This window comes from Strix aluco, chromosome 11, assembly GCF_031877795.1.
Source record: "Strix aluco isolate bStrAlu1 chromosome 11, bStrAlu1.hap1, whole genome shotgun sequence".
In the NCBI taxonomy this organism is placed as follows: Eukaryota; Metazoa; Chordata; class Aves; order Strigiformes; family Strigidae; genus Strix; species Strix aluco.
Genome location: NC_133941.1, coordinates 15957197 through 15984590, shown reverse-complemented (window position 1 = coordinate 15984590; position 27394 = coordinate 15957197). Strand labels below are relative to the sequence as shown.

The 27394-nt window shown below is 35.3% G+C and overlaps 1 protein-coding gene across 1 annotated transcript in view; it reads left to right on the top strand.

The window, feature by feature from the left end:
* CACNA2D3 (calcium voltage-gated channel auxiliary subunit alpha2delta 3) overlaps positions 1 to 27394 on the top strand; it is a 468241-nt gene that overhangs the window by 75777 nt on the left and 365070 nt on the right. The window contains exon 3 of the mRNA XM_074836249.1: positions 25329 to 25445. Coding sequence (XP_074692350.1) covers positions 25329 to 25445 — 117 coding nt within the window. The remainder of the gene's footprint in view (positions 1 to 25328; positions 25446 to 27394) is intronic.

Here is a 27394-nt window from a genome sequence, read left to right as displayed (position 1 = left end):
GAACTGAGACTGGTAGAAGTTAGCTTATGCGTGGTTTTCATGCCTGGCCTCCAAATTTGGTCTGTAATGTCAATAGAAGGACCCCTAACGAAAACAAAAGCAAAGAGTCTGTCCCTAAGCAGAGTGAGTGATGTAGTAGTGTTGGTAGTGCTATGTTGCTGAATTTTGAATTATTTTTTTTAATATAAATGTATATGCCTGGAAGTAATGACGGAGAGGAAAAAACTGTAAATATTATACAATACTCAGGAAAACTCAGTAAGAGGAAATAACATCTAGTAGTTCTGATCCTTGTCTAAACCTACCTTCTAGTTAACATTTGGAGCCTTTTTAAAAATCTGATACTCTAAATTAGCATTTCTCAACTATTCCCATTGATGTTTAATGAATCCTTGTTAACAGACATGTCTGTAAGGAAAATGGTCCAGTGTAAAATGACTGGAAAGATGGGTGTTGCTTGTGACTGAAAATCTCTGCATTTGCTGAAAAGGCATTTTCTGAGTAAGTGTTTACAAAATATTGATGGAACACTTGTCTAACGACAAAGCTGGTATTTAGTCATTAACAGTACTTCATGTTAGAAAATATGAAAGGAATAAAAAATAGACTGACGATGTGTAGCTATCCCATCAAATCTGGGGTGGGCTTCCGCTTGACCTACACTGTGTGTAGCTGTATTGCATTACATGCATTGACTTGCTGTGCATTTTTTATCTTTGTAATTGATCAAATGCAAAGAATTTAATGCCGAATATTGAATTTGCTACATAGGTATAACTGTGTGAACTTTTTGTTTGCAGAAGACTGATTATCTGAAAAAAAAGTTCAGAAATTCTAACTGATCTGTGAACATAGTTCATTTGTGTCATTTACCTGTCACTGTCTTTTGACTGTTTATCACTTTTAACAGAAGAGCTTGGTTTAGAATGGTTTTATAATAATATTGCATACAATATTGAAATAATATTTAAGTAAATCAAACAATTGGAAATACATTTAATTAAAACTTTATTCCATGTTTTACAAGTGTTCAGGGACTATTTATAAAACATAATACTGCTGTGAGTGAGCCTAGAGGCACCTTCTAAGGTCTGAGGTTAGTAGTGTGTATCAGCAGGTCCAGAGAATCAAGTAGAATTAAGAAATGTTACACTCTGCAAAAAGTGATTTGGTTAAATCAAATTCCCTATGTAGAAAGAAAAAAATATTTTGAGTTGTATGAGATAATGAAATAACTGAAACAAAATACAAATCTTTTATGAAATATTTGGCTCAAAATTTGTCCTGTGTTGAGAGAATTTTTTTTTTACTTGTTTAGATTTTTGTTTGCTTTCTGCCTGAACCAGTTTAAGTTTATACTGCCGTCTAAAATTTAAATTGGATTTCCAGGATGTAGGCATGAATCAAAACCAAATGAAGTAAGCCCAGGGCCAATTGTGGCTCAAGTCTAGCAAATATAAAAAAACCTGTCAGGGATATTTTGCTTCACTTTCTTTTTTTCTCCCATAGTTGGGCTGCAGCAGTCAGGAGGGATCTTATTGTTTCAATTATATCTTGAGGCAAAACTTTTGAAATTCAATTGATTTTCGTGTTTTGCTATACAATTTCAGGTGTATATATCTATCAAAAATCATACTTTCTCCAAAAGAAGCTCACAAATAAAATTAATCAACTGCTGTTGTGCTTCCATGAATTAAAAAGGAAAAAAAAAAAAAAAAAAAATCCATGTTCTTCCCCCAAACACCCAACTCTGTCTTTTTTTGGAAGTTCATTATTTTTTGTTGAGCTTTGATTGGTTCCTTGAAATTGTTTCTTGCAATGAACTTGAATTCATCCCTAGGCTAAATACACAACAAAGCTTTTTCCTGAAGACAGATTGTGCCTGGGCAACAACAAAATGTGTCAGACTGTTCTCTAGGTCAGAAACTCAAAGAACTGCTACTTGCTGACTTTCCAAAATATAACAGATATTATATTGATCTGTCTACTTCTTAACTACCATAATCCTCTCTGCTTTATTGCTATTATGGTAGGTGATCTGTGTTCACTCAAGTTTTATTTTATCTATGGTATCAAATGTAATACACCCTCAGTCACTTGTAGTTCTAAGATTGTTTCTACATGTATTGATTTTTAGCTTGTTTTATTAAATCGTAAGGAGAAGACATTCAAAAGCTTGCTTGCTTGATAAATGTCTTACAATTCTAGTTTCTCATAGGAAAGAAATATCAGCTACACGAAGTAGAAAAAGAAAACCAAAGTACATGGTTTGCCTTTAGAGATCAAAGAAGGAAGGGTTGCAAGGCAGAATAATAGGTATGTAGGTCCAAGCATGCCGAAGTATATTGTTGTTTCCCCAAAGATATAGAAAACAGCTATTTATCTTCAGTCTGGACAGCTTCACCTGAGACAAAAATTTTCTGGGCAGAGAACATATCCCTCTGCTTGAATTTCAAGTAATGCTTTCCATTTCTGAATGGCAGAAATAAGTTTTCATGGTGAAATTGAGATGCTCACTTTTGGTGGGTCTTGTATTTGAGCAGTGTTACACAGCTGGTTTACTACTTCTAGTTTCTCTTTTATATGGGGTTTTGTGCCTCTTCATGTGGGTAGCAGTATGCATCTGGGTTTTATTCTTTTAAAACCAAAAATATTATATCAGTTCACTACTAACTTTTGATATGTATTATTTTAGCAAGAACTGGCTATGGCTTTTTAATAATTGAAAATCAAAACAAATTTAGAGATGATAAAAACAAAGCTTGCCATTTTCTAAGCCTCGACAGGCTGATCTATTTTCCTTCATACTTTTTTTTTCTGTTGTAATCAGCATTAAAACTTCCATTTATTTAATTGTGACTTTTTATGTAAAAATTCTGTTATCGTTATGTTAGTCTTAATGCAATTATGATCAGGAAAACATTTATGTAAATTTTCATGTGTTAAATCTTCTAACTTTTTGTAGGCTTAAATAGTCACTGATTCTTATTTTGACTTACTAACTTTTCATCTTTCTTCTATAGTGAAGGCTGTGTAAAATATGATCATAATGAAAATATTGCATGAGATTGAATTTGTGAGATATGTTGTTTATTTCCGTACTGTCCAGAGCAAATTGATAAGTCAAAGATGAAAGAAAAAAAGTCTCTTTGTTTGAGAGCTTAGCCAGTTGTACCTTGTCTTATTTTTCTTGATATAGTAATTCTACATCTGAAGTCCATTTTGCACTTTGATACAGAGTGAGCATTCACCTTTCTTGTGTAACAGACTGCCTACTTAGAGCCAAATGCTTAAAAAAAAAAAAACCAAACCAAAAACAAAACAAAACAAACAAACAAAAAAAACAAAGGAAGGAAGCAGCCATAACGAAAAATGCACAGATGAATACTACTGAGTGTAAAATACTTGGACAGAGGGGGTTTTGTGGCTACTGACACTGGATCTGGTACAGTTATGAAACTTGAGTGTGTTATTGAAACTGAACCTAATACTACCTTTAAAACCAGAAATTTGTCTCCATTCCCAACAGCCATATTTGAAGTAGCAGGTGCTCAGTATATAACTGCTTTGATCGGATTAGCAGATTTGAGGATTATATTTGTCTGTTTTGGAATTGGAAAATACTTTTTCTCAAAAAACCCACATGCCTGCAGGTATATGCTAGTCTTCAGAAACTGTAATTTCTTTCCTTATTTGTGCTTTAATCCTGGATAATATAAATGTAGACACATATAATGCATTGTATGATTAAAACTTGTTAGAAAAATGGATCAAAATCCTGCTTTCATTCACTTCAACCATCATAAATCTGTCTCACACAGGTACTGGTTATTCTTCTGACATGGCCACAAAATACTCACCATCAACTGAGAATTGCTTGTCTGCCTAAAGCTTAGTGTATAAGTAGGAATTACTTTTTTCTTTCTCTGTACCTCTATTCTCAGAGTATTTTGGGAATAAAGCTGAAGTGACTTAATTTTGAAAAACAGACAAGCTGAAGTGCTTGCTGAAGTAATTGAACGTTAGCACTATAAAATCTGCTGACATTGGGTCTGTCTACACTAGGAATTTGTTTTGCTCCCTGTTTTGTTCCAGGACTTTATTTTTGGGCTGCCTTTGAGAGCAAACAACTTGTTCTCTGCAAGGTGAATTGTGGGCACTGGTTTGCTGGAGGATCCAATCCGGGAGTGCTGTGTGCTGTGTTTACTGGGCTGAGCCTGAGTCCCTCTGCTTAGGAGGTCCTCAGAGGTGTCATGGCAGGTTGTGTGTGCTCAGATGTTCCCATTTGTTCAAAGGCATTCAGGACACACCCTCAGCTTTGTGCTAGAAAATTCCTGGTTTGTTTTCCTGAGTCAAGCTAATAATAGACAGTAATAACGTGTTAGTAGCAAAGGAGCTGAGAGCAGAGGTAGCACAAATGCTACTGGGGCAGATCGGCCTGGCATGAAGAGTCTGACTGTGCACCGCTCTCCACAAATTGATCCAGGGATGAGGGCTCCTCACTTTGATCGAGACAGTGGGGACGCAGCTGTCCTGCTACCACGAGTTCTGCCCAACAGACCTGCTTGGAGTGTTGTCAGCGCTTCCTTTGGATGCGGGATGGACCCATGCAGGTGGAACAGCTACTGAGGCAGCCACAGGTGCAGTTACAGTGAAGTGGAGCCCAGTCAGCAGCTGTGGGAGTCTGGATAGAATGAAAAAACTCTGTGCCACAGAAGTATCTTGGAATTTTATGTATTTTTTCCTCCTAATCCAGTTTACCATTGAATATTCCTGGATTCAATTGATTTTTATGTGTATAGCTGGAGGTAATGTGTATAGCCCAGTGTTCTGCTCTACATAAGTTGAAAATTTTTAATTCTTTCATGTATTTAGTATCAGAGCTGAAAATACTAGTGTAGCAGGTTTTAGTATAGTAATGTATTTTGTGTCTGTGGTTTTAAAAATGGTTCAAAAACTAAGACCTCACCATCTCTTCTTTTTTGGAGTGGAAAACAGAGTTAGTGCATGATATGGACAATTTACACTGGAAATTTGAGGAAATATATAAACAAACTATATGTGGAAATGACCCTGGTTGTTATGTTTTGAAAAGCAGCCATCATGCCTGTGCATGAACTTGTTTCCCACAAAAAAAATTTAAGTGGCAGATTTATTGAGCAGGCATGGTCACCAAATTGTCATGGTAAAATGTAGTCACTTCTTTGGATCTGGATCAGTACTCCATACAGTAAATATAGATGAGTGTCTGTATAAGATGACTGAATTTTCAAGCTAGAATTTTATAAATCTGTATTTTGAGTGGTGTTTTCAAGGAGAGAAGTGATTTGGTACATTTTCAGACCTGCAGTCCTCAAACAAAATTGCCAGTGAGTGTGTTGGAGCCACTGTAGGAATGGGAAGTACAGTATCAGTTCCTGAAAAAGAATACGTTCTTCGTTAGCAATTTGTAATTGTTGGACGAGCTCTTAAAATAGAGATAAGACTGATTTTTATGTTTTGATTAAATTGAACACAAATGCAAAATGCATAATGCAGTGAGGGATTCTTACAGTGCTGTATTTTTAGATTAGTAGAAATTGAAAATAGCAATCACATCAAGGCAGTGTTTAGTACACCTTCAGTCTTAGTAGAAACATTGAATTGTCCTCTGGTTATAGGATATTATAGGGTAACTGTATTTTGAAACCTCTCACCTTTTCCATAAGATGCAGTAAATAAAAAACTTCAAATGGCGTAGATAAAATATAAATGTTTGTCAAATAAAAGCAATATCAAATATCCTGTTATTCCTCTGTGAAGTGCTATAAAGTATTGTTTTGCTGTGCTACCTCTGCAGGTTTTGGAGCTGCATGTCGGACTACTCACAGCATTTATTTATTTGTAATAGTATTTTGCTCTTCGTATTATATTGCATTTATATCGTATATAAGTCTGATCCTTGCTGCTGCTTCAATTATAGATTCTTATATTTCATACTACTTTTACAGTGTTTGGACTCTTAATTTCATGCTGTCTGTATATGCTTTTAAATTTAAGATCCCAGTCCAGCAGTTTCTACTCCTGTGAGTACTATTTGCACAAGTAGGAGCTGCACTAATGTCAGTTTGATCAAGTAGGTGAAGGAGGGTTTGTAGGAATGTATCATATGCTGTATGCAAATTTTGTTGAGTTTAAAATGATTTAGAACACTTGCATCTAATGCATTAAGCAATTCCCTCCAGCTTTATGGAAAAAAAAAAAAAGCTAAAAAAAGATTCATCCACTCCTACCTGAGACTTTTCTTCAGCTAATTAAATATATATTTTTTTTTCTCGTTCCTTTCCCTCTCCCTGCAGGTTAGCATTATGAGACAGGTTAGTAAAGTTATTAAAACAGCTTGAAAGAAACTGTAACATTAGTTTTACCTTTGTACCTCATTTTCACAGAGGTTTTTACCTGTGGTTAATCAAAAAGTTTGATCTATTAACATTGTCGTTTGTTCTGGTAGAATATGTGAATCTTTTGTCCCCGTTTGGTTTATTATCATTTGCAAGAAACCAAGTATAGGTAGACATTTAGTATTTCTGAGTGGGAACTTGTAGGAGAAGCAAATAGTTTGTGTAGCACGCTCTCTGTATTATTGTTGGACTAGACAAATCTGACATAGAAGAGAATTGCTTATGTAGTTAGATTTTGTTGTTTCTCCATCGGGATGGATTGCACACTGTGCTTTAGAAGAAAAGAAATGATGATTTATGCAAGTACATAATGGTCCAGGGGTAATGAGTGTGTGAGTGTATGCTTTGTGCAAATGAAATTCAGGCAACCATAATGTATAGAATAAAGAGTGACAACTGTGAATTACAGACCCATAATTCGACTGAGGAGTTCTGCTGATGACATAAACTTCAAATGTGAAGCTTGGTTGGTTTGTGATGCTCCATCACTGGATCCCAGAAGAGGAATTAATTCCAGTTCAAACTCAATAATTCCAAATTCATGTGACTATTTTTTTGCTCAACACATGAACCTCACCTCCTTTCCCATTTTAAATAGTGTCTCTGTACATCTTCCTATCTTACGACAGTGTGAGCGCTCTCGCGTGTGTTCTCTTTTTCTTGCAAGTTTATGGATAGGAACAGTAATAGCTTTTGTTTTCAAACCACTGCAAACTAACATCTAAGCTATAGTTGGAATATTTCAGTGTTGTCTGTCTTAAATGTCCAAAGTTTGATTGCTCATCAATCAGCTTAAACTCATTGACACTGTGTTTGATAAAAGCTTTTAGCTTGATATATGCATGATTTTATGGAATCTAAATAGAGATTAAGTGTTCTGTGACTCTAACTGCAATTATTTCAGCCTCTATTTCTTGTGGAGTTGTGCAGTTTTCAATTAAGTAGTGGTTGGAAAATATTTTTATGCAATGCATTTCTTAAGAGTTTTTTGTTGTTAGGGAGAAATAAAAGTAGGTCATTTATATTGAAAACTATTGTTTTCATTTTTAAATTATATAAAGTCCTTGTGATGCTTCATGATAGATATTTACCATATGTTTAAGAAGTGGGTAGCTATTTTTACAAACTAACAGATTATGTGCATAAACATTTCATGGTAGATAAACACAAAGAATTTTTATGCCTGTTTGAATGTATCACAGTACTTTAGAATGACAGGTATTTTGTGCTCTTTCTACACAAGGAGTGTTGCTTCTTAGTTTCTTTATATCTTCCTTGCATGTGAACTATGCACAGTATGTTTTATTCCCTCATACACAAGTTTTACTCAAAATTCTGTATTCTTTTCAATTTTGAAACACATACACAGAGTGTGTGTAATGAAATTACAGTAATACATTAAAAAACATTTAATCTTTTGATTTATTAGGTTTAAAGGTAGCTAGGGCTTCTTTAACAATCAGTGTAATAAACCTTTGCCTTTTATGCAGATACAGTATATGTGATACAAATATTATTGCTGGAATGCTATTATTATTGACTGTTTTATTACTGTGGTTCCTAGGATTTTCGATGGTGTTTGGGATTGCACCATGCAAACTGAGACTGATGCCAAGTCTTCAGAAGAGAAACTAATTCTCAGTCCTGAAGCAAATTGTTCTTGGGGCTAGACTACTGGGGGCTTTTCACAGATTTTGTTTTCTGCCTAATTTGCAAGACTAAGCCTAAGAGCAAGGTGAGGCTGACTATGGAAATGTTATCCTTGTTTAATACTTTGAGAAGCACTGAGGAACTAAGTGACTAAATCAAGGTTGGGCAAAACTCTGGCAGAGCTGGGACTTAAGCCCAAGTCTTTCAAGTCCAGGGTTAATACCTCAGCCATCAGACCATTCTTCCTTGAAGAATATAGCCTTCATTATAACCCCAAATTTCACTTATGCTAATTTTACTGCAAAACCGCAGTCCCTTTGACTTAGATTTTCCATAGTTGCTCTCAAATAACAAGGGAGTTAAAAACTACTTCTGTAAAGTCCTTTTGACTATTACTAAGTTGTATTTATTAGTAAAATAACTGATTTTTCAAAACATCTTTAAGCTTAAATAGTAAGACTTTTTATGCTGCCTGTGAGATTTCCTTTCCTCTGTCTCCTAATACTACAGAACATTTTATTATTTACTGTAGCCATTGCCTGAAACTAGACAGATCATGTTTATCTCAGCAATGTTTGAACTACAAAGCATAGTTTAGGTATATTTGTTCCCTCTCTCAATATGTATTTATATGTAAAATGAAAGCTGAATTCTGAAGAAATTATCAATGACATGACAGTGCAGCATTCTCAAATTTAAAGCCTCTGTAGAGGGACAGTTGACATCAGACTTGATTTATATTGTAGCTCTCATTTTAAAGAATTAAAAGTTTCATATTAAAGACAAAAAAATGAATCATGAGTACATGCTGCCTGTCTAGATGTTTTATTATAGAGCAAAATGATGATTTTTTCAAATGAAACTTGTGAAACTAAATCTGAAATATAAGGGATTTTTTTTGCAATTCAGCCCTGGTAAAGGGTGACAGGCCAGGACCAGTACTGGAAGAACAATAAATAATTAGGAGTCTAAAAATGCTAACTACAAATTATTGGGAAAGAAATAGAAAAATTAAGTATGTCTTAAATATTGTATCTGATGTGAGCAAGCTGTTTTAGGAGAAAAGTTTGTCTTTTATTTAGCAAAATATTTTCAAGGGAACTCAGTTTTCAGATGCCGCTTCAAAGATCTTGTTTGATAAGATATCCTGTAGGGGTAGAAATAAATTTAACAGTACTTTGGATATTTATTCATTCTTATTCTGTTTGCTCTGTGATATATGCTAATACCTGGTACTCTTAAACTATTTCAGAAGATCTTTATAAATATTTTAGTGAATGAATGATATGTTTTAAATGCTTATACACCCTTTCTATACAAGGATATTAAAGAATGATAGCAATTTCAGCAAGTTTGATTTGTTTTACAAATGAGGAAATAAAGACGCAGAAAAGTTAAAATAATTCCATCAGAAGACTGCTACAGTGTTTAGGAGATTACATTTTTATGGACAATATACAAAGTTAAGCTCTAAGAGGCATGGAATCTGATATCTTTTCTAAATTTATTGATCCTTTCACATGCTGTTAGTAGTTAACTGAGATTATTTAGAAATTGGATTATTGAAGAATTCCAAGGAAAGCCAAAGATGACCAGCTGATTATGACCTTGACTCATTTGTTGTTATAAAATTTGTAAAATGTTTCTGCTTGTTAGGGAAATTATGATCTAGGAACAAAGACTTTTTCTGGGCAGGATTCTAGCTGCTGCATGCTAATTAATGGAACAAAGAGATGAGGATTACAGAAGCAATAACAGTAAAATATCCAGGAACAGTTGCATCGGTACATTATCTTCCTGTCAGCTGTGCTGTTGTGTGCTTTGGCACTTCTCCTCTTGTCATCCCACAGTAACCAGAGACTTTTATGAGGGCCTCACAGAAACATGCCTCATTCTGTCCCTGTGGCTTTCCTTTTCCAGAGAGTAATCTTACACACACTGGGTCAGCGCAACCAGATGGGGAGAAGAAAACAATCTAGCACTGGTATTCTTAGTGGGATGTTAATGGTTCACCAAAAGTGATAGAGGGTGGGTGATTTCTTTAACCACTAATTGTGAAATAAACAGTTTATGGTGAAGTGAGTCATTTTTCAAAAATACATAGTATAGCTTGGGCATCCTCAATCTGTTTTGGCAGGAGTTTCTAATGTATAGTGGTGGATATTTTTCCAGCCATCAGGGTCATCAAAGAGTTCTAAATCTGGTAACTGATCCTTAGTTTTACTGGAAAGCATGAGTATATGATAAAAGGTTAGTTTGCTAGAAGCATGTTTTCACTTCTAGTACTGCGTACTAGAGATTAGAAAGAGCACGTTTAGATATCCTGCATCATCTTCAATTTCTGCTCCACTGTTTTATTTAGTAATGTTGTCTTGTTGGGACTCCTAGTGGCTTTTTGTGTAGTGTATACTTTTTCACACCTTGTGGCACCTAAGCTCTGATTTTTAGGTAGTTACTTAAGCAAGTGGGTTCATGCAATTTTCTATTCATTATTTTGGGAATGAACTTCCATCAACCACACACCTCTTCTAAAGCTATCACCAAAGACTCTTGGTTTGAAGCAAAGATATAAATGGGCTGGAGTGTGATTGGAATATTTGCATGCTTATTCTTTGACTTTTTTTTAAATGCAGTATTGACAGAAAGCTGCAAAACTGACAGGAATCAAATTAACATTCTTTAATGTAAGCTGTTATTGCAAAATTATCTAAGTTACTGCAATAAATGTTCCCTTTCTTGTTCTCTCTCTCTTATAAATGTGTAATTCTATTTTTCAGACTTGCAAGGAGCTAATGAAGAAGTAATTGGCAGTATTCTTGTGGTTTGACTTTTAATCTCCAGTTGGAACAGGAAAATTTTTAAAGAATGGGCCGAAAGCAAATTGCTGATTATGAACAGTGTGGTTTTTTGTTTGTTTTAAAGGCTGGAAAACATTCCAATTTCAACAAAGGCATCTTTCAGTGGTCCTGATTAGGGTGTTCTAGAGACATCTAGAGATGTAAGAAGGCACCATCAGTGCCTACAAAGCAGAAATAATGCTCAGGAATCCTTACAAGCTCTGTAGATACGAATTAGTGAAGTGCTGCATGCAGGCTTGGAGTGTTCTTGCAAAAGGATTTTTTCCATTTTCAAAATCCTTTTAGATGAGTTTTGGTGTAGAATAAGTAATCTTATCAGAATGCTGCTGTATTGCTTGTACAGGGCTACGTGGGGATAAGCGATATGCTACTTGTGTATTCCCAGCACTACAGAGACTGAACACAACTGTGATTGCTCTTTTCCCTCTTTGTGGTTGATAGCCAGCAGTGACATTGGATCGGGAATGGGATCAGTGTCTCCTTGTGTGCATCTCTGTTGTACTTGTACACCTGTAACAGTAATCTAGAAGATGTGTGAAAACCAGAAGGGGAGATGGTGGGCAGGTCTTGCTAACTAGCCTAATCAAACTGATTTTCTTATCCTTGCACCATAGTTGGAGGAGAGAGGAAGAGTCTCCTTCTCCTAGTTGGTGACTAGGAACATTGGAGGTTAGTCCATCTCGGTACGCTGGCTCCAGAAAGTGCTTAGGAAGAGGAGTCCCTTGTGGTCAAACCTCTTACCAAGACGTTACTGTGTTGGCTCAGATGCTCCTGAAACAGCAGAATGACTCAGATCTGAGGGCAAGTCTGCCTAGATTGGAGTACTTCACTAGAGGCCACTTCAAGTTTTTCCTGACAAGTGTTTAGGGTATCTTGTGGCTATAGTTGCTCATATGTAGAGTTTTGGGCCTAATTCCTGAAATAAAAATCCATAAGACATCGTGATCTTGAAAGCAGAGTTGTGTTACTAAAAACAAATGTTCAAAAGGGAACTTTATTTTGAATTAATTAAGGGCAACTTTTTCTTATGCTTTTTCTTAAAACTACCAAAGAACAATCATTATTTTGTGACTGAAACAAAACTCTGTTGATTTGCTTGATAACAACTGAAAAGAGTGTTGGGTTGTTTTTATTATGCCAAAAAATTTTCAATTATCAGAACCCTTCCCAACCGTTATACTGTAGTAGGAATACAGCCTTTTTCAGAGTTAGGAATTTCTGCAAACATTGAAAGTTAATATAAAAGAAACTAATGGCTTTATTTTAACAGGTTATGTCATGATGGTACAAGGTAGAATTCTAGTGTAAGAAGAAATGCAGGTAGTGCAACCTAGGATTAAAACTGATTGTGAATTGTTTGCAGTTTGCATTTAAAAAAAAAAATGTCTGTGGTGTTCTTGTGAAGTCTTAAAAGTTATCTTGTATCTTTTGCTAGTGGCTATTATGCATTCAGGCACCTCAGGAACAAAGAAATGACAGAGAAATGGATGGCCTGGGCTTAACTACGTAGGTGATGGTACAGATGAGGCCTGATAAGCTTAACACTTCATCTCTCTGCTGCCACTGTGGTTTGCAAGGAGATTAGAACTGTCTGACTGTGAGGAGGGCAAGCTCCACAAATTCACTCATACATGGCAGTTCTGTAATGAGGTGATACTTCATTCCTTAAACTACTGAACTAGAACTGCACAAACAGATGTATGCCTCTGGCAGTTCTGTGCGTGCAGCACAGGCTCTGCCGTACCTCCAAATGCAAACAGAATGTCCAGTTGCCACAATTATATTTTATTGATGTACACTGTTCTTGTACATTCGTAATAATAAGGGACAAATTGTATTTTTGTGAAAGAATGAAACCTGCAAGTAAATTCACAGTGTTTACGTTGTAGAGCAGAGTTTGACAAGAATTTAAATAATTATTTTTCAGTAGGTTAACATGACAAAAGATTGTGTTGGAAATTAAGAGAGTGTTCTGCCCTTGGTTACGTGCATTATGTTCTTTCACAGTAAACCTTTTTTAGAAAGCTCACAAGATGGACATGTGAACCTATATTATGAATCTTTTATGCAGTTTCTGATAAAGAACCAAAGGTCAAGCTCAGTCTCAGAAGTTATGGTTTTTGAGCCTGATGACATGAATTTGGCAAAATTACATAAGGATGTGTTGAGAGTCAGAAATGGCCACTGGGACCCTAATTCACACACAGATAGCTTTAAGCACTAACTTGTTCTGTCTGCTTCAATAGGACCACTTGTGAATTTAACTTAAGTGTATGTTAATTACTCTGCTGTCTTAGAGGCTTGAATGCAGTTCACCAGGAAGGTCATTGCTTTGTGGAGAGCAGAGGGGAATTTATCAATAGATTGACTAGTGGTAACCTGTGATTCAGGCAGCTTTGTTTGATGTTCTGAGGTTTAGCAAAATTGTGTATTTTTATTAAGCAGTGAAACAGTAGGCAGTCTGCTGATGGCAGTTTGCTGGACATTATAATGAAAAACATATTTTTAAAATGGCAACTTTAATTTTAATGTCTTTGTGAAAATGTACTGTTAATTGTAGCAATTTAAAGTTTACTTTGTGCAAAAACAGTACTTAAAAGAATTCAAACACGATGAATATTAAAATTCTGTTCTTTGGAAAGTGATGGCACTCTTCTTAAAGCTATCTTGTTTCCTCTTCTAGAGGCTTGCTGGTCTAGGGCCAGTCCCTCAAAGGAACAGGACCACCAATCCTTTTTCATTGCCTAAGAAGGGGATGCCTCCATTCGATGCTAATCACTTAAACCTGTTTTTCTTTTTTAATTGCAAAAAAGGCATTATTTAATTGACTAGTGGAGTTGAATCAATAAACTAAGCCTCAACATAAGCAAACATAATTTCTCAGTGCTAAGGCTTTCCATTATTGGTCTAATGAACCACATAAGGCTTAAAACATTTCTATACATATATTCCCTAGTAGAGTATTTGTGTTGCAGAAATGTAATTTTAGACATCAGCTGTTTATACTAATGAACATCCCAACTAGAACAAGATCTTTTATTTAAGAAGCAAACTTTCAAATTGTAGTACTTGAAAATATCAGCCAGTATATGCATCTGCTCCTAAAACACAAGCTGTTTTCTCTAATGTGTGCAAATAAAGTGATTTTTTTTAAGTGCTATAAGCATATGACCAGAAAAGATACAGCAAGGAGATAACAGTATGTGTTCTTTTTCTAATTAACAACTTTTATGTGATTAAAGTGTTCTTCTACTAGCTTCCTCTCATGTGTGAAGGGAGCAAAAGTAAATTAATTACCATTAGCCTGAAGGAGAGCACACTGTATTCTTTACGACTTCATAGTATCGATTTGCCTATTATTCATGGTTTCTATTCTCTGCTATGCAGATTGATGCATCTTTAATTCATGGATACATTATCATTAATAGTGGTTTATTGACCAAGCAAAACAAAGCTGTTGCTGGGTCCTTTCTAGTGCAAAAGCTCTGTACTTTCTCTGATAAATGTATTAGTTTATGCATCCTTTATAGAGTCTCGAGTTAGATGGTTTATTTCTATATGCAATGGCAATGAACTATTGTGGTGCTATATGCAGTATGCTTTATTTTTTTGACAAGGCAAAACTTTGTTGGTTATGTAATGAATTCCTAAATTACAAAAACTTTCTCATCTTTTGCAAATCAGACAAAAGCTGAATAAGCATCTCTGCGTTTGTGTATATACGATACAACTAAATGCATGTAGAAACCTCTGTAAATAATAGGAAAAAAAATATGCCCTACACTTCAATTTGAGATAGGTTCAATTTGGTTAGATTTGGGCAAAAGTTTTTTAATTTTGCAAAAACAACTCTAAACTGATGATTTGTTGAAAAGTTTCCGGTCTTGATCAGATACTGACACGTGAATACACAAAAATAAATCTCCCCTAGCTTGGTGGTCAACTTATTTTCTTGTTTGGGTTTTTTTTTTTTTTTTTGTGAGAGGAAACAAAGACAAGACTGTAATAAAGGCACGAGACTATACAAATTTCTAAGTAGAATATCTGAATCTGGATAGTTTTTGACATATGTTTTGATGAAGGCAGTATCATTAAGGAGCTATGTATATTTTAATAAAGTGTCTTGTGTTTTCAGTTTCAGGGGAAAATAAGGTCTGAGATTGAGGCTGATATTTTTCACCCTCCTCTGCAAAATTTTAAATTGTTCAGTGTGTTTATTTACTCTTTGCAGTGATGTTTTGGAATACCTGCTTATGGTATAGGATGGGTATGGTATGACACAAAGGCTATTATTCTGTAGATTATTCATCCAATTTTCATTTTTTAAAAAAAAGCAAGAGCTACGAACAGACCTCTGGCTGTGGTTTTGATGTGTTCATTGTTTTATGCACAGGGATTTTTCTTAAGTAGGCTTCAAATTTTATTTTTGAAAGTGGGAGAGAGAGAAAATTCTTGAGGGGAAGAAACATTGGGAGCTAGGAGCATGCCAGTATTTCAGATGCCAGTGTAAGAATATATGCATTATAGCTAAATGGTCCAATGAGAAAAAGATCTGGGCAAGTTCTGTTGTACAGGACATTGGCTATTACCATACTACAGTCTTTCAAAGGTAGTTTTTAAATATTGGTTTGACTGTTGGTTTGGCAATCAAACTTTAACCCTTTGTTATTCCTGGTGTGTTTACCAGTTTATTTTATGAGGCTTTGAAAGAAATCATGGTGAATATGCTAATCTACTTAAATGTACAGAAAGGCTAGTCATTCTATACTGTTTCTTGTGAAGTTTTATAAGTGACTGAGAATCACACATGAAAGTGAAAAGCATTAGTTTGTGTGGCAAAAACACCAATGTGTTTTCATACTTCCAAGTAGTGCCAAACACTATGGTTTGGTTTCTAAATTGTTATTTTTTTTTTTTGTAGTTAGCTTGCTGAATTCTTCTCAAGACATCTGTACACAGACAGCCGGTGGGCTGATTTTCAGAGATGCTGAGAACACACTGACTTTGCTGGCTTTGATGTGACTGAGGGGAGTTTAGATTTTTGAAACTAAAATAAGTTTTCATGTTCAATGATGAAATGAAGAACTGAAAACCTAAATTTAGGCACCTGAGTTCAGATATTCAGATTTTTCTTGTTATTACAAGTCCATTTTGATACATAGTCTTCTGACACCTGTCTAAAACCCTGAATCAATGCCATGTCCTTTATAGTGACAAACAATGAAATAAAACCCATTTAAGAGTTAATGTTGAAGGCCCCACACAATGCAAAGGTTTAGAAATATTATCTAAGCAGTTGAATGTGAGTTATAGAGAACATTGCAAATTGTGAACAGAATTTGTGTCCCAAGGAGAAGAGACTACATGTTTCTTTTTCTGAGGAACAATAACATTAGTTATTCTAAATGAACAGTGCTTTTAAATCTTGTCACAAGACATGAGTATTGCTAAGCAAAGGTTTGTCTTCAGAATGCTCTTCCATTTTTGTGTCTACACTCCACTTTGTCTCTAGCTTTCTTGTTGCTCATTTTACTTTATTGCTCGTTCAGGGAGACATGCTCATGTGGGGAGACAATTGTCTTGTTTTTCTGGGATGGAAAAATAAGCATTGTCTATAAAAGTATATAGAAATACTGAAACCCAGAACAACAGCTGGGTGTAAGGCAGGCATAGGTCCACAGAAATGGAACAATAAGGAGGGAGAGACACACACAGTGATAAAAGGAAGTGTAATGAGAAAAAAACATTATAAAGTCTGATTGCAAGAATGAGTTTGTGGATGTATCCTGTGACTTTACAGCACGAAGCAAGCTGTTTCTTTTGGTTGTCCTTGTTTCCAGTAACTGTAAAGGCTTTCCAAGAAGACCAGTGCAGTTTCGTGAACAAAAGAAAATGTTGTAGTATCTCATCCCAGCTGAGAAATTTGTGAAAAATACTAAGTTGTCAGGTTCCCTAATTCTAAATCCTCAGTGACTCAGAATAACTCTCCAGGATGTGAAAGGACTGCATTCTCAGGTTTCTTCAGTCTTTTGTGAGGAGCAGACTTGATGCACATGCTTCTAATATACTTGCTTTCACCTAAAAATACAGTGATGGCTTTGCCTTGGATGAACATGCCCTCTGGGTCATTTTGTGACTCTGCAGTTTTATACCTATGGGATTTTTGTTCTTTGTTTAAAGCAGTTCATGTGAGATGCTGTAGTGAGTTTTCTAGAGTATCAAGTTCATCTTTATGGAAAAGGGCAGTTTCAGAATGTTCTTTTTTTGGTTTAAATAAGGGCTTTATGTTCTCTTCTAAAATAGAATCAAAGATATGTGTAATTACATAGATAGCTTTTGTAAAATATATTTCTAAAGCAGTTTTTAATAGTCTTGGTTAGCTGGCTCTTAAAACACCCATGTGGGCCTGTGAAGATGTTTCAGATGTCTAAAAGAATGCACAAGACTGTAATTTTCTTTTTCAACCATTTTCAATATGATTGAGTTTGTAGTCAGGAAAGATGGTAGTTGGCACTCTTTCGCAATAGAGTCTGAAGTCCCCTTGGCCTCTGCCACTGCACGCTGGAGGTGGCAGTGAGGCAAACCTTCTCAAATGTTTTTTGTTACTCTGGTTAGCCCTGACCCAAAGCAACTCTATTAAAGGGAAAGATGGCAGTGTATTCCTGACCTCTGTTCAACTGCTTAGAATTAGATCTAACTAGGTTGTTATTTGGATCACACATTTTTTGTGATGGTTGTTTAGGTGGAGGCTTTTTGACTGCTTCAAGTAAAACTTGCAATACTGAATTAGTCTTAAGGAGCAAGCGTTTGAAACTCCTGGAGTGTGTTTCTGTATCTTTTTATTTATTAGAGAATATTACAATTTATGCATCACCAATGTGACTGCTGCTTTTATATTTTATTTGCGCTGAGAAATACTGTATATTGTAGCTTCTAATCTTTCCACAGTATCTCAGCTGTTTTAACCAGCTATAAATTCAAGACTCTTCTCGTTATTGCTGTTTATGTGGTATACCTATACATATCTAGTTGTGCAAAGGTTTGAGGAGATAGCTTGTGTGGACATGTTTCACAGGTAGGACAGAGGAATATTGCTAAATCAGGAATTAGGTTGCCTTGTTTTCAATTACCATTCAGCTTAATGCTTTCACTGATCTGGTTTTGTAGCACTTGCATGTAGCAATGAGGTAAAAATAGGTCAGAAGTAAATATCTTTGTAGAAATTAGATATGCTGGGGATATAGTGCCCTTGCAATGACTGTAAGATACATTGTGAGTAAATTATTTTGCAAGGAAAGCAGTAACTATCCTCGTCGAGTCTGCTGATGATAAAACTTCCTAGGATAGCTGATCTTTGGCTATAATGTACCAGGTACAGCTTTGAGTAGCTAATCATAGTAAAATGGTATGCAACAGCTATTTCAATATTTTGCATTTCAAAGTGTATTTTATGAAGTAACTAAACATGAGTTTGAGGCAACAGGAGTTCCTCAGACACCAGTGTGTGGCAAGAGTCAAACATGACAGGTTAATATAGAGCTCCTTGGAGTCTTTTGATGAATAAAAATTCCTCTGCAGAGAAGAAAATGAGTGTGCCATCACACTGGTCACTGCTGATGGATTTCATCAACACAAAGAGGTTCAGTAAAGGTTAATAGGAGTGTGTAATGTGGTGTAACACAAACTCCCAATTATCAAGGAGTTCTCTAATGTCAAGGTGAGGAGAAGTACACCATTGTGACTCATCTTTCCATGCAGGTCACGCTGAACTTACCAAAGTTATCTGTGGTCTATTGGGCAGGGCACTAAAAGACTAACCAAGAGAGCTTGTTCTCTTTGGAGTTCTGAACTGTTGTGTGACATTGGGCATGTCACTGAATTTATGTATATCTCGAATATCCTCATGTACAGAATGGTGATTATTATAGATACTTATTTTATAAAGTGCTTGGAGCTCTGTGGATGAAAAATTCTATACCAGCTCTGAATTTTCTTTATAAATGCTCACCAGCTGTCAACAACAAAACAAAGAACTCTTACTATTGCTTATTTTGTTAAGGCCTTTAAAGTTGCTCCACCGAATGCATTTCAGAGTAAGGAGGATCAGATAATAACAACATAACAGTGTCAATCTAGTTTAAAAAAACCACATCACCATAGGGTCAATGTGATAATGGGAAAATACAACATCTTTTACTAAGAAAGACTCATCTGTGAATCTCATCAGGGGAGTGCACCATCTGTATTTGATATCTCTGCTGTGGTAGCGCCATCCGAGTACCCTTCTGCTCGGTGGAAAAACTCAGATTTCCACTCACATGCACATGTAATTTTGGAGACTGTTTTTTATTTGGCTTCACATTCAGGTTTATTCCAACAGTGCATATATAATTAGTGACCCCTCACTTCTAAGGAAGTATTTAGAGGCTGTGCTGTATATTTTTAGATCTTCTGCTGAGAACTGCTCTACCATCTCTCATGTGCAGAAGGGATATGTGCTGGTGTGGTAAAGCACTGCAAGAGCTCGAGCTATGAAGGTTTGAACTTTCACTGGTTGTGTCCCATCAATTTGAACACGGGAATTGTTTTAAAATAGTATTGTCTTATAAAATGCTGTGATAGATTCTCTACCTGAAGAACAATTTATATTCTTAATTTTCATTCAAAAACTCAGAGCCATATTTTGCTAGTAGTGGAAAGCCTTGCTCTGTGCATCGCTCCTTTAATTTTGACAGAACTCTTAATGGTGTAAGGCAGCACCTAATGTGACTACTTTGTCACTTTGCTCCACATAAATTGTAGGTTTGGGGTTTTATTATAAAAAAACAAAACCCACAAAGTGTAAAAAGGAATAGGTGTTTTAAAAGCACCCTGAATAAATGCCATTTATTTTAAACTTTGTGCAGTAGTGTTAATAACATACACATAAAAAATCATTATACAATGAGAAGAGCATAAAAATGGATGTGAACTTTATTTTTAGGTTGTGATGAGGAATAGATTAGTGAAAGAAAAAAATGTTTTTCTTGATGTGTAAAAATGTAGTATATTATCATCCTTCTGATCCTTACACTCTAGAAGAACTTGATCTAGAAATCCAAGGTTACTTTGGGTAGGAAAGTCAACATTAGTGAAGAAATGTATGGGTTTAGGGGTTAAGAATTAACAGAGACAGAACTCTGTTTGAGACTGACACCGCTTTTGACTCTGTAACTAAAGAAATCACATTAAGAGCTGCAAATTGTATTATCTGTAAGCTTTTTGCAGCCTTGTTAATTGATTACATTTGATTGTCAGGACATCTCAAATATAGAATTAAAATAGTTCTAATAAGCCAATTAACTGATGTGGCCATTCAAACCAGCACTTCTGTGCCAAAGGGAGTCATTGTTAAGACTTACATGGCAGAGTGTTTGAAGCAAGTTTGAACGGTTCAAGCAGTGCATAGCATAGCCTTTCTACTGGGCAATAGATGTTATTTGAAATCAGAAGTTGCTGATTTAATCAGGAGTGTATATTTCTGTAATCTCATTTTACATTTGCAATGTTGAGACTTGAATATCTGAAATTTTTTTGAGGGTTTTTTGTTGGTTTTGGTGTTTTTTTTCAAATGGCATGGAGTAAACTTATTTTTAATTTTTTCGTGGAAACAATGGATAGATAGAATGGATGTTTGATCTTTCATTTGCATACTGATTCTGCATTTTCATTCTAAACCAAAAATACATGCATGCATATATATTTAACATGTATGTGACAAAACCTTTCAAACAGCAACATTTGTAATGTACAACTATGAAGCTATAGCTATGAATACACCCCAGAGGTGTATATCAGTTCCTAATATGCAACACAAACTGACAGGTTGCTTTTAAAGGATTATTACAAAATTCCTGTTGAGTAAATACCTTTCTTTAATCAGGATGGTAGTGGTATTTACTGGCTCTGAAAATCCCAGGGAGTGGGAAGAATTTCCATCATAAATGGTTGTAGTGTTCTGCACATGTACAAAGCACCCACAGACTTGTCGAAAGACTGAGACTAAGGACTATTTAAACGCTTGTAAGTAATTTGAAGTATTTTTATACACAGCATAAAGGCAATTATCTTGATTTTGATAAGAATTTATAGAAGTAGATACATATAAGAAGATCACATTTCTCTGGAGAAAAAACAAGGAGAAAAAATTGGAACTGTAGCTGACAAATGGCATATTTCTGAAGTTGTCTTGCTTCAGAAGGGTATTTCTTTTCCTGCCTTGGTCACTCAAGCTGTATGGTTTCTGGTGGGTTTTTTTGTTTGTTGGTTTGTGGGTTTTTTTGTTTTGCTGGTGTGTGTGTTTGCTGCTGTTGGTGTTTCAGTGCCAAATACTTGGATTGCATTAAATACTTCAGACCTGAGTTTTGAATAGATTGCTTTCTGGTGTGTTATTTTTAGATGATCATTTATCATGCAAGAAAAAAACCCCACACCTAAATCCATGAAATGTGTTAAAAGTTCTGACAGTGAAGTACTGTCTGTCTTTCCTTGGCACTTATGTGAAATGATCTGGCAAAACAGATACTCAAGAAATAATGTATTTTTTGTGTGCTTTCTCAAATGATAAATGTTCTTGTCTCTCTGGAGAGTTTCTTACCAAATGCTGATTTTTGCAAGCAGAAAGAATCAGCATTTCAATTTTTATTTATTTTTTTTTTATAATGCAGGAAATCAGAAGTTGTATCTGCTCCATCTTCTAGTCAATTGGAAATCCACTTAGGAAAAGAAATGTCCAACTGTGACTCTAACTTTTCATACACTTTTGTTATACAAGTCCATTATTTATAGCAAAGTTAAGGCTGTTTCATCTCTTTTTAATAGCAGTACAAATGTGTTACTGGGTATGTTACAAATGTTGATGAGAATTTTTCAGTATCTCTTATTGGAATAAAATTATAGTATATTGAACAAAATTGATAATTTTGTTTTAAACAAAACAAAAAACTTTGTCATCAACTTCATTTTTTTTTTTTTTTTACAGTGGAGGGAAATGTCTATTTAAGGCATTGCTTGGAAGAGCCATTAAGAGTAACAGTAATACAAGGCAGTTTGCAAGTCCAGAATATAAAGGACAGCCTGTCCCAGAAGTTAGGTTTTTTCACCACTGTCCATGATAGCATTTTTGCTTAATTGCAACTATAGTGGCACACTGCTGTTTTCTCAGGATTACATTAAAAATAAATAATTTAAGAACTATTTTAAATTTATTTCAAAGGGTCTATGTCTTTGCTGTTTTAGCTAATTTATTTAAATCAAAAACAAATTTAATATGTAAAAATCTAGTGGTAGGGAAATGATGAGAGCCTGAAGGTCAGACAGCCTCTGCAGTGAAAGGAAAAGATCCCATTATTACTGATGTCCTTTGTTACAGTTTTATTGTGGATTTTGTTTTTTCACTATCTGCTGTGATTCAGGTTTCTTGCATTGATAGTTATTATAAAATCAACGGCTTTGTAGATTGAATCTAAATTCCCAGCCTCATGCATATGGAATACTAAGAGGAAGTGCATAGACACACACAGATTAAGCTGGCACCTCTTCCCTCCAGACACAATCGCTAGAGCACAAGGATACTAAAAACAGCTGGTGTTTTTTCCAACCACGTAATTTCTTCTGTTTTGGAACCTTCCACTGACGGCTGAAAAAATAATAGAAGTATTTTTATGGCAATGAAATACTGAATGTAAAATACATATTATGTAAACCTCTTGGTTGCCAAGGTCTTGCAGATCAAGTAAATACTCCTAGTTTGTTGCAAATGTTCTTGAAGGTTTCCAACAATTGGCTAGACGTGCACCATGCAAGATGTGTGGTCTTTTGAAATAGAACTTAAATAATATCTTGTTTCCTCCAATTTATTTTTTTATGTTGAAACTTTGGCATTTAAATTAGGAAAAAATGAATTTATGTGCTGTGAACTAGCATAATTATAAAATCATAAATTATCAGTTAATATATCATTCCTATCTGTGAGTGCAAGTTGTTATTAATTTTCAAAAGCACCAGTTACTTAAAAGTGAGAAGTGTGGCTTTTTAATATATTCTCACAATAGCCTAATAGACTATATGGTATGATTCTATGTGCCTAGAAAATTTGTTGACTCCAACTGTACCATTCAGTTTTAACACAAATGCAATGAGTAATTGCCTGGTTTTCTTCACTTGATGGCAAAGCTTAAATCAATAAACCTGATGACGTGAAAACAGTCTCCTGAAGTGATGCATTTTGGAATATTTTCTAAGAACTCAAAGGTCAAGTCTGAAGGAAACAATTTTTGTCAGAACTTGATATGTTGAACATGATCTGTGCAGCTTGAAATAAATGATTCAAATTTGTCCTTGATCTATTGACATAATAAATGTGATACGTTCATGGCAGTGCATTTTATTTCATTTGTTCTAAATTCTCCAAAGCTTCAAGTCCTGTGGGATGTGGACAGACTTTGACATCATTAATTAACTGGGAATGTTTTCAATTTATTGTTAATTTACTAAACTTTATCACAGTTAGTAACTGTTAAAATAACATTTACCTCTCTCTTGTCTACTGTGTTCTTGTATTTTCCAGTAAATAAAAAGTATTTTTCTATTTTAGCCAAATCACTGCTATCCTAAATTAACTTTTTCAGAGTGGAGAATAGTGAGTTTAGTAATGACACAAATGGACTTGGCAGAGTTGAAATCAGAACTCTGCTTATGGCATTTAAATACAGACCAAGAAGGGGAAAAAACCCAAATCTTCCCTCCTGCCTCCAGGGAGCAAAATGCAGGTGGTCTGCTTGAGGTTTCTTAGATTGCTTAGACTACTGTTAAAATCTCAAATAGAATAGAACCTCATAATAGGAAATAGTGTGGAAAAATGAAATTATTACTGAAATTGCAGAATATAAAAAATTGAGTGTCCTAGATATTTAGTGACAACTTTGTATTTCTTAACCTTATGAAATTTTCTGCAAATGATGTTTTATCAAATATTATTTGCTTATCAAAACATTTACACAAGTTTTTACAGAGCAGTATAAAGTTTAAAGCAAGTCCAAAGTGTCTCTTTGCCTTGAAAATTAGTTTTGTCAGAAGAAATGGGTACAATATGTGCAGTCATTCTCTTACGATAGAGTCTGTCCTTCCATCACCAGTCAGGCCATGACTGGTCCTGACTTCACTGTTCATCCAGGTGCTTTGAGCCTTTGTTTTTGATGCCACTATTATTCCTTCTCTCTCTGGAGTTATATAAGGTTTGGACATAATTGTAATTCCATAGGCAAATTTTAAGGATAAATCTTTTTGATAAAACCAGCTCATTTTATTGACTCAAGTATTGTGCTGTGAGTTCCTCTAAGAGTCTGCTTTTAGATGTTTGGAAGGTGTCTTTTGCACATAGGCTAAAGCTGGCAGAAGCCAGGTATGCTTTTCATCTTCCTCACAGTATCATGGAGGTACAAGGGTTCAATAATGGGCAGTGGTTAGTTCATCACAACCATACATGTTTTAAATAGAGATAAGCAAAGAATAACTAGACTGAAAGCCGTTACTTTTTAGAGTACAGGCTATAGTGGAATGGGAAAGAGAAATGTTCTCAGTATGATGGTTTTGTATATTATATTCTTACAGACTTCATTGTAAACACTGAGGAAAAAAAAAGTTGATATGCAGAAAATAGAGGATAAAAAAAAATTGTTTTGCTTATATTTTTAGTGCTTAGTCAGTCTGAGAGTTATTCACATAGTGAAAAGAGACCATAAGGTAATGCTCATCCATATTGTATAAAGGATAGTTCTATGTTTGCATTTGGATAAAGACTCCTGTTTGTGTGGTTTGTTCAGGGGTTTTTTTGCATGAAAAGTTAAGAATGTCTAGATAAGCTTGTAGTATAAGTATTCATAATGTAAGTATTTTATAAAGCTTGTGAAATAGTCATCTACAGGAAGTTCAGCTGAGGAGGAGAAGGATTCTATGTTGCTACGGCGCAGTGAATTGCCAAGCATATCACTGGTTTTAAATGATTTTTGGATGGGAAATGAGGATTTTTTTATTACTTTTTTTTGGCTGTTGTTCAGTTGTGGGGAGGGGTAATTTAAACATTGTGAAGGGGAATTATGATTTTCCTACAGTGCATGAGATAAATATTTCTATTATATTTTCTTAACAGAGTTCTGGTTCTAACCCAGTTGTTCTATTCCTGTGACAGCATCTTGGCATGAAGCAGCCTTCTGTCACACAAATAAACATGAAATAAATGAAGAATGTCAGCAAAGTGTAATATGAAACTAATAATTAGTTGTCAAAATTTCAGCTGGTTCACTGTGAATAACTTTCCCTATTTTTTTTTTTTTTGTACCAGAAATACAAAGAATATGAAAAGGATGTTGCAATAGAAGAAATCGACGGCCTTCAACTTGTGAAAAAGTTAGCAAAGAATATGGAAGAAATGTTTCATAAAAAGTCTGAAGCTGTACGGGTAAGCAGCAGGTCAATCTGCTGTTTCATTCTATGTTGTAAAGCTAAGTATATAATTTAGGCTCTGCTCTGAAGGCTGTGCTAGCGATTGAAGGTGCTGAAGTGGAAATGCTAAAGCATTCAGAAGTATTTTAGTATCAGTGTTCGAGAGAATAGATATAAATTATTTATACTATCAGCAGATAAATGCAGGAAAGTGTAACTAGGTTTGAACTACTGGTTTCCCACATGAGTTTGTAAGGTATCACTTGTGTTCAGTAAAACATAACTGCATATGGTTGTGCGTTAAAATGCTACATTTCAAAATATCAAACCAAAGCAGACTTAATTTCACTGCTCACTATTACAAAAATAGCACTGCATAGAATCTTCTGAGTTCAATAACTGTCCTTTAGTTCAAATCTAGAAAAAGCAGCTACCTCAAATGGGACTAAATCCAAGAGTCCTCTAATTGTGGCAAGTATTACAGCACTCTAAAGGCAACTTATTAATGATCATTAAGTAACTATATCGAGCTTTCTGTACATCTGTAGCTTTTGGTGTATTTGGGGTTTTTTTGATCTCCATTCTGATCGTTCTTTAGTAGATTTGGTGTCCTATTAGATTAGGTTTACTATAAAAAAGGAAAAAGTTCTGATTTCTATGTTTTACTATATTAAATAGGAGTTCATTGTAACATGCATGTCCTAAAGGATAACACATCTTCCTGTTGTAGTTTTGATTTTGCATTATTGTTTGCTAGAATTGTAGGTGACTGCCTGTAACAGTAGTTCCTGTTACATCACCTGTATCAACAAACTAACAGGACATTATGGTGATGCCATTTACCACCAGCTACTCCTTCAGTTAGATTTGTCTGCTCAGTTGACTTGGAGGTCTTTGTGTCTCAACTGTGGAGCTGGGGGCATCACCCAAGGACAGGGATTCCATTTGTGTAACTGTAGATACAATTTCACCTTCAGCCTTTTATTATTTGTTATGGTGCGGAAGGGAGGAAGGAATTCGGCTGTGTTTTAGAGGTTGAATTTTCTGGGCTGGCAGTGAAGTGTAAAACATATTTCAGCTTGTAAACTGAGCACACTTGGCAAGGAGACAGAGAAAGACAATAAACATGGAACCCCACAATGCTATTTTTACAGTCTGTTTTTCAGAGAAAAATTGCACTTTAAGATGTGAGCAACAGCTTCCAGGAGCCTGCAGAATATTGACTGGGGGGTGGTGGTGGTGAGTGATGTTTTCCTTGTTCCTTAGCCGAGAAAACTGCTACCCTGAGATCATAACAATGTGAAAAAAAACCATTCTTGGAGCTGCACTTGTTTAGAGCAAGAAGTGACCAGCAAGCTGCACACTTGCTGGTCAGGGGAGCAATGTTCCATCAGTGTGGAGTGCTATTGGGGAAGAGCAGTTTGTCTCTCAATTAGAGCTTTGCAACAAATGTTTTCTAATGTTTGTGAGTGTTTAGAACTGGTTTGGCCTCTACATACAGATGGTGTTTTTATCTAAGGAGGAAAAAAATACAGGACCAATATAGGCCACCATGGTCTGAGTGAAAATGAGCCCAAACTCTGTGAAGTTTAACCATGCATGTAGTATTGTGTGAAAGGATTTTAGTGCTGGAAAAAGTGACTGAAATCCAGAGCCTTCTCTGGAAGGTTTCCATCTTTGGAAAGGAAGCTAGAAGCTTGGTTTGGACAGGGTCAGTTCTTTTAAAAAAATGATCTGTTTAATGTACCTTCCAATAAAGTTGTTCTTTTTTGCATAATTACATGTGGTCCATCTTGGTTGCTAGAGATGTAGTGAGTGACCTTTTATGTTCTGGCAATAAATAATGCTTAGTATTTTATGTCCTAATAAGTACAAAATCCTTTGGTACAGTGCAGGTTTTGCATGAATACTGTCTTTGGTACATCATATCTAATTTTCTCCTCATATCTGGAAAGGTGAGATAGG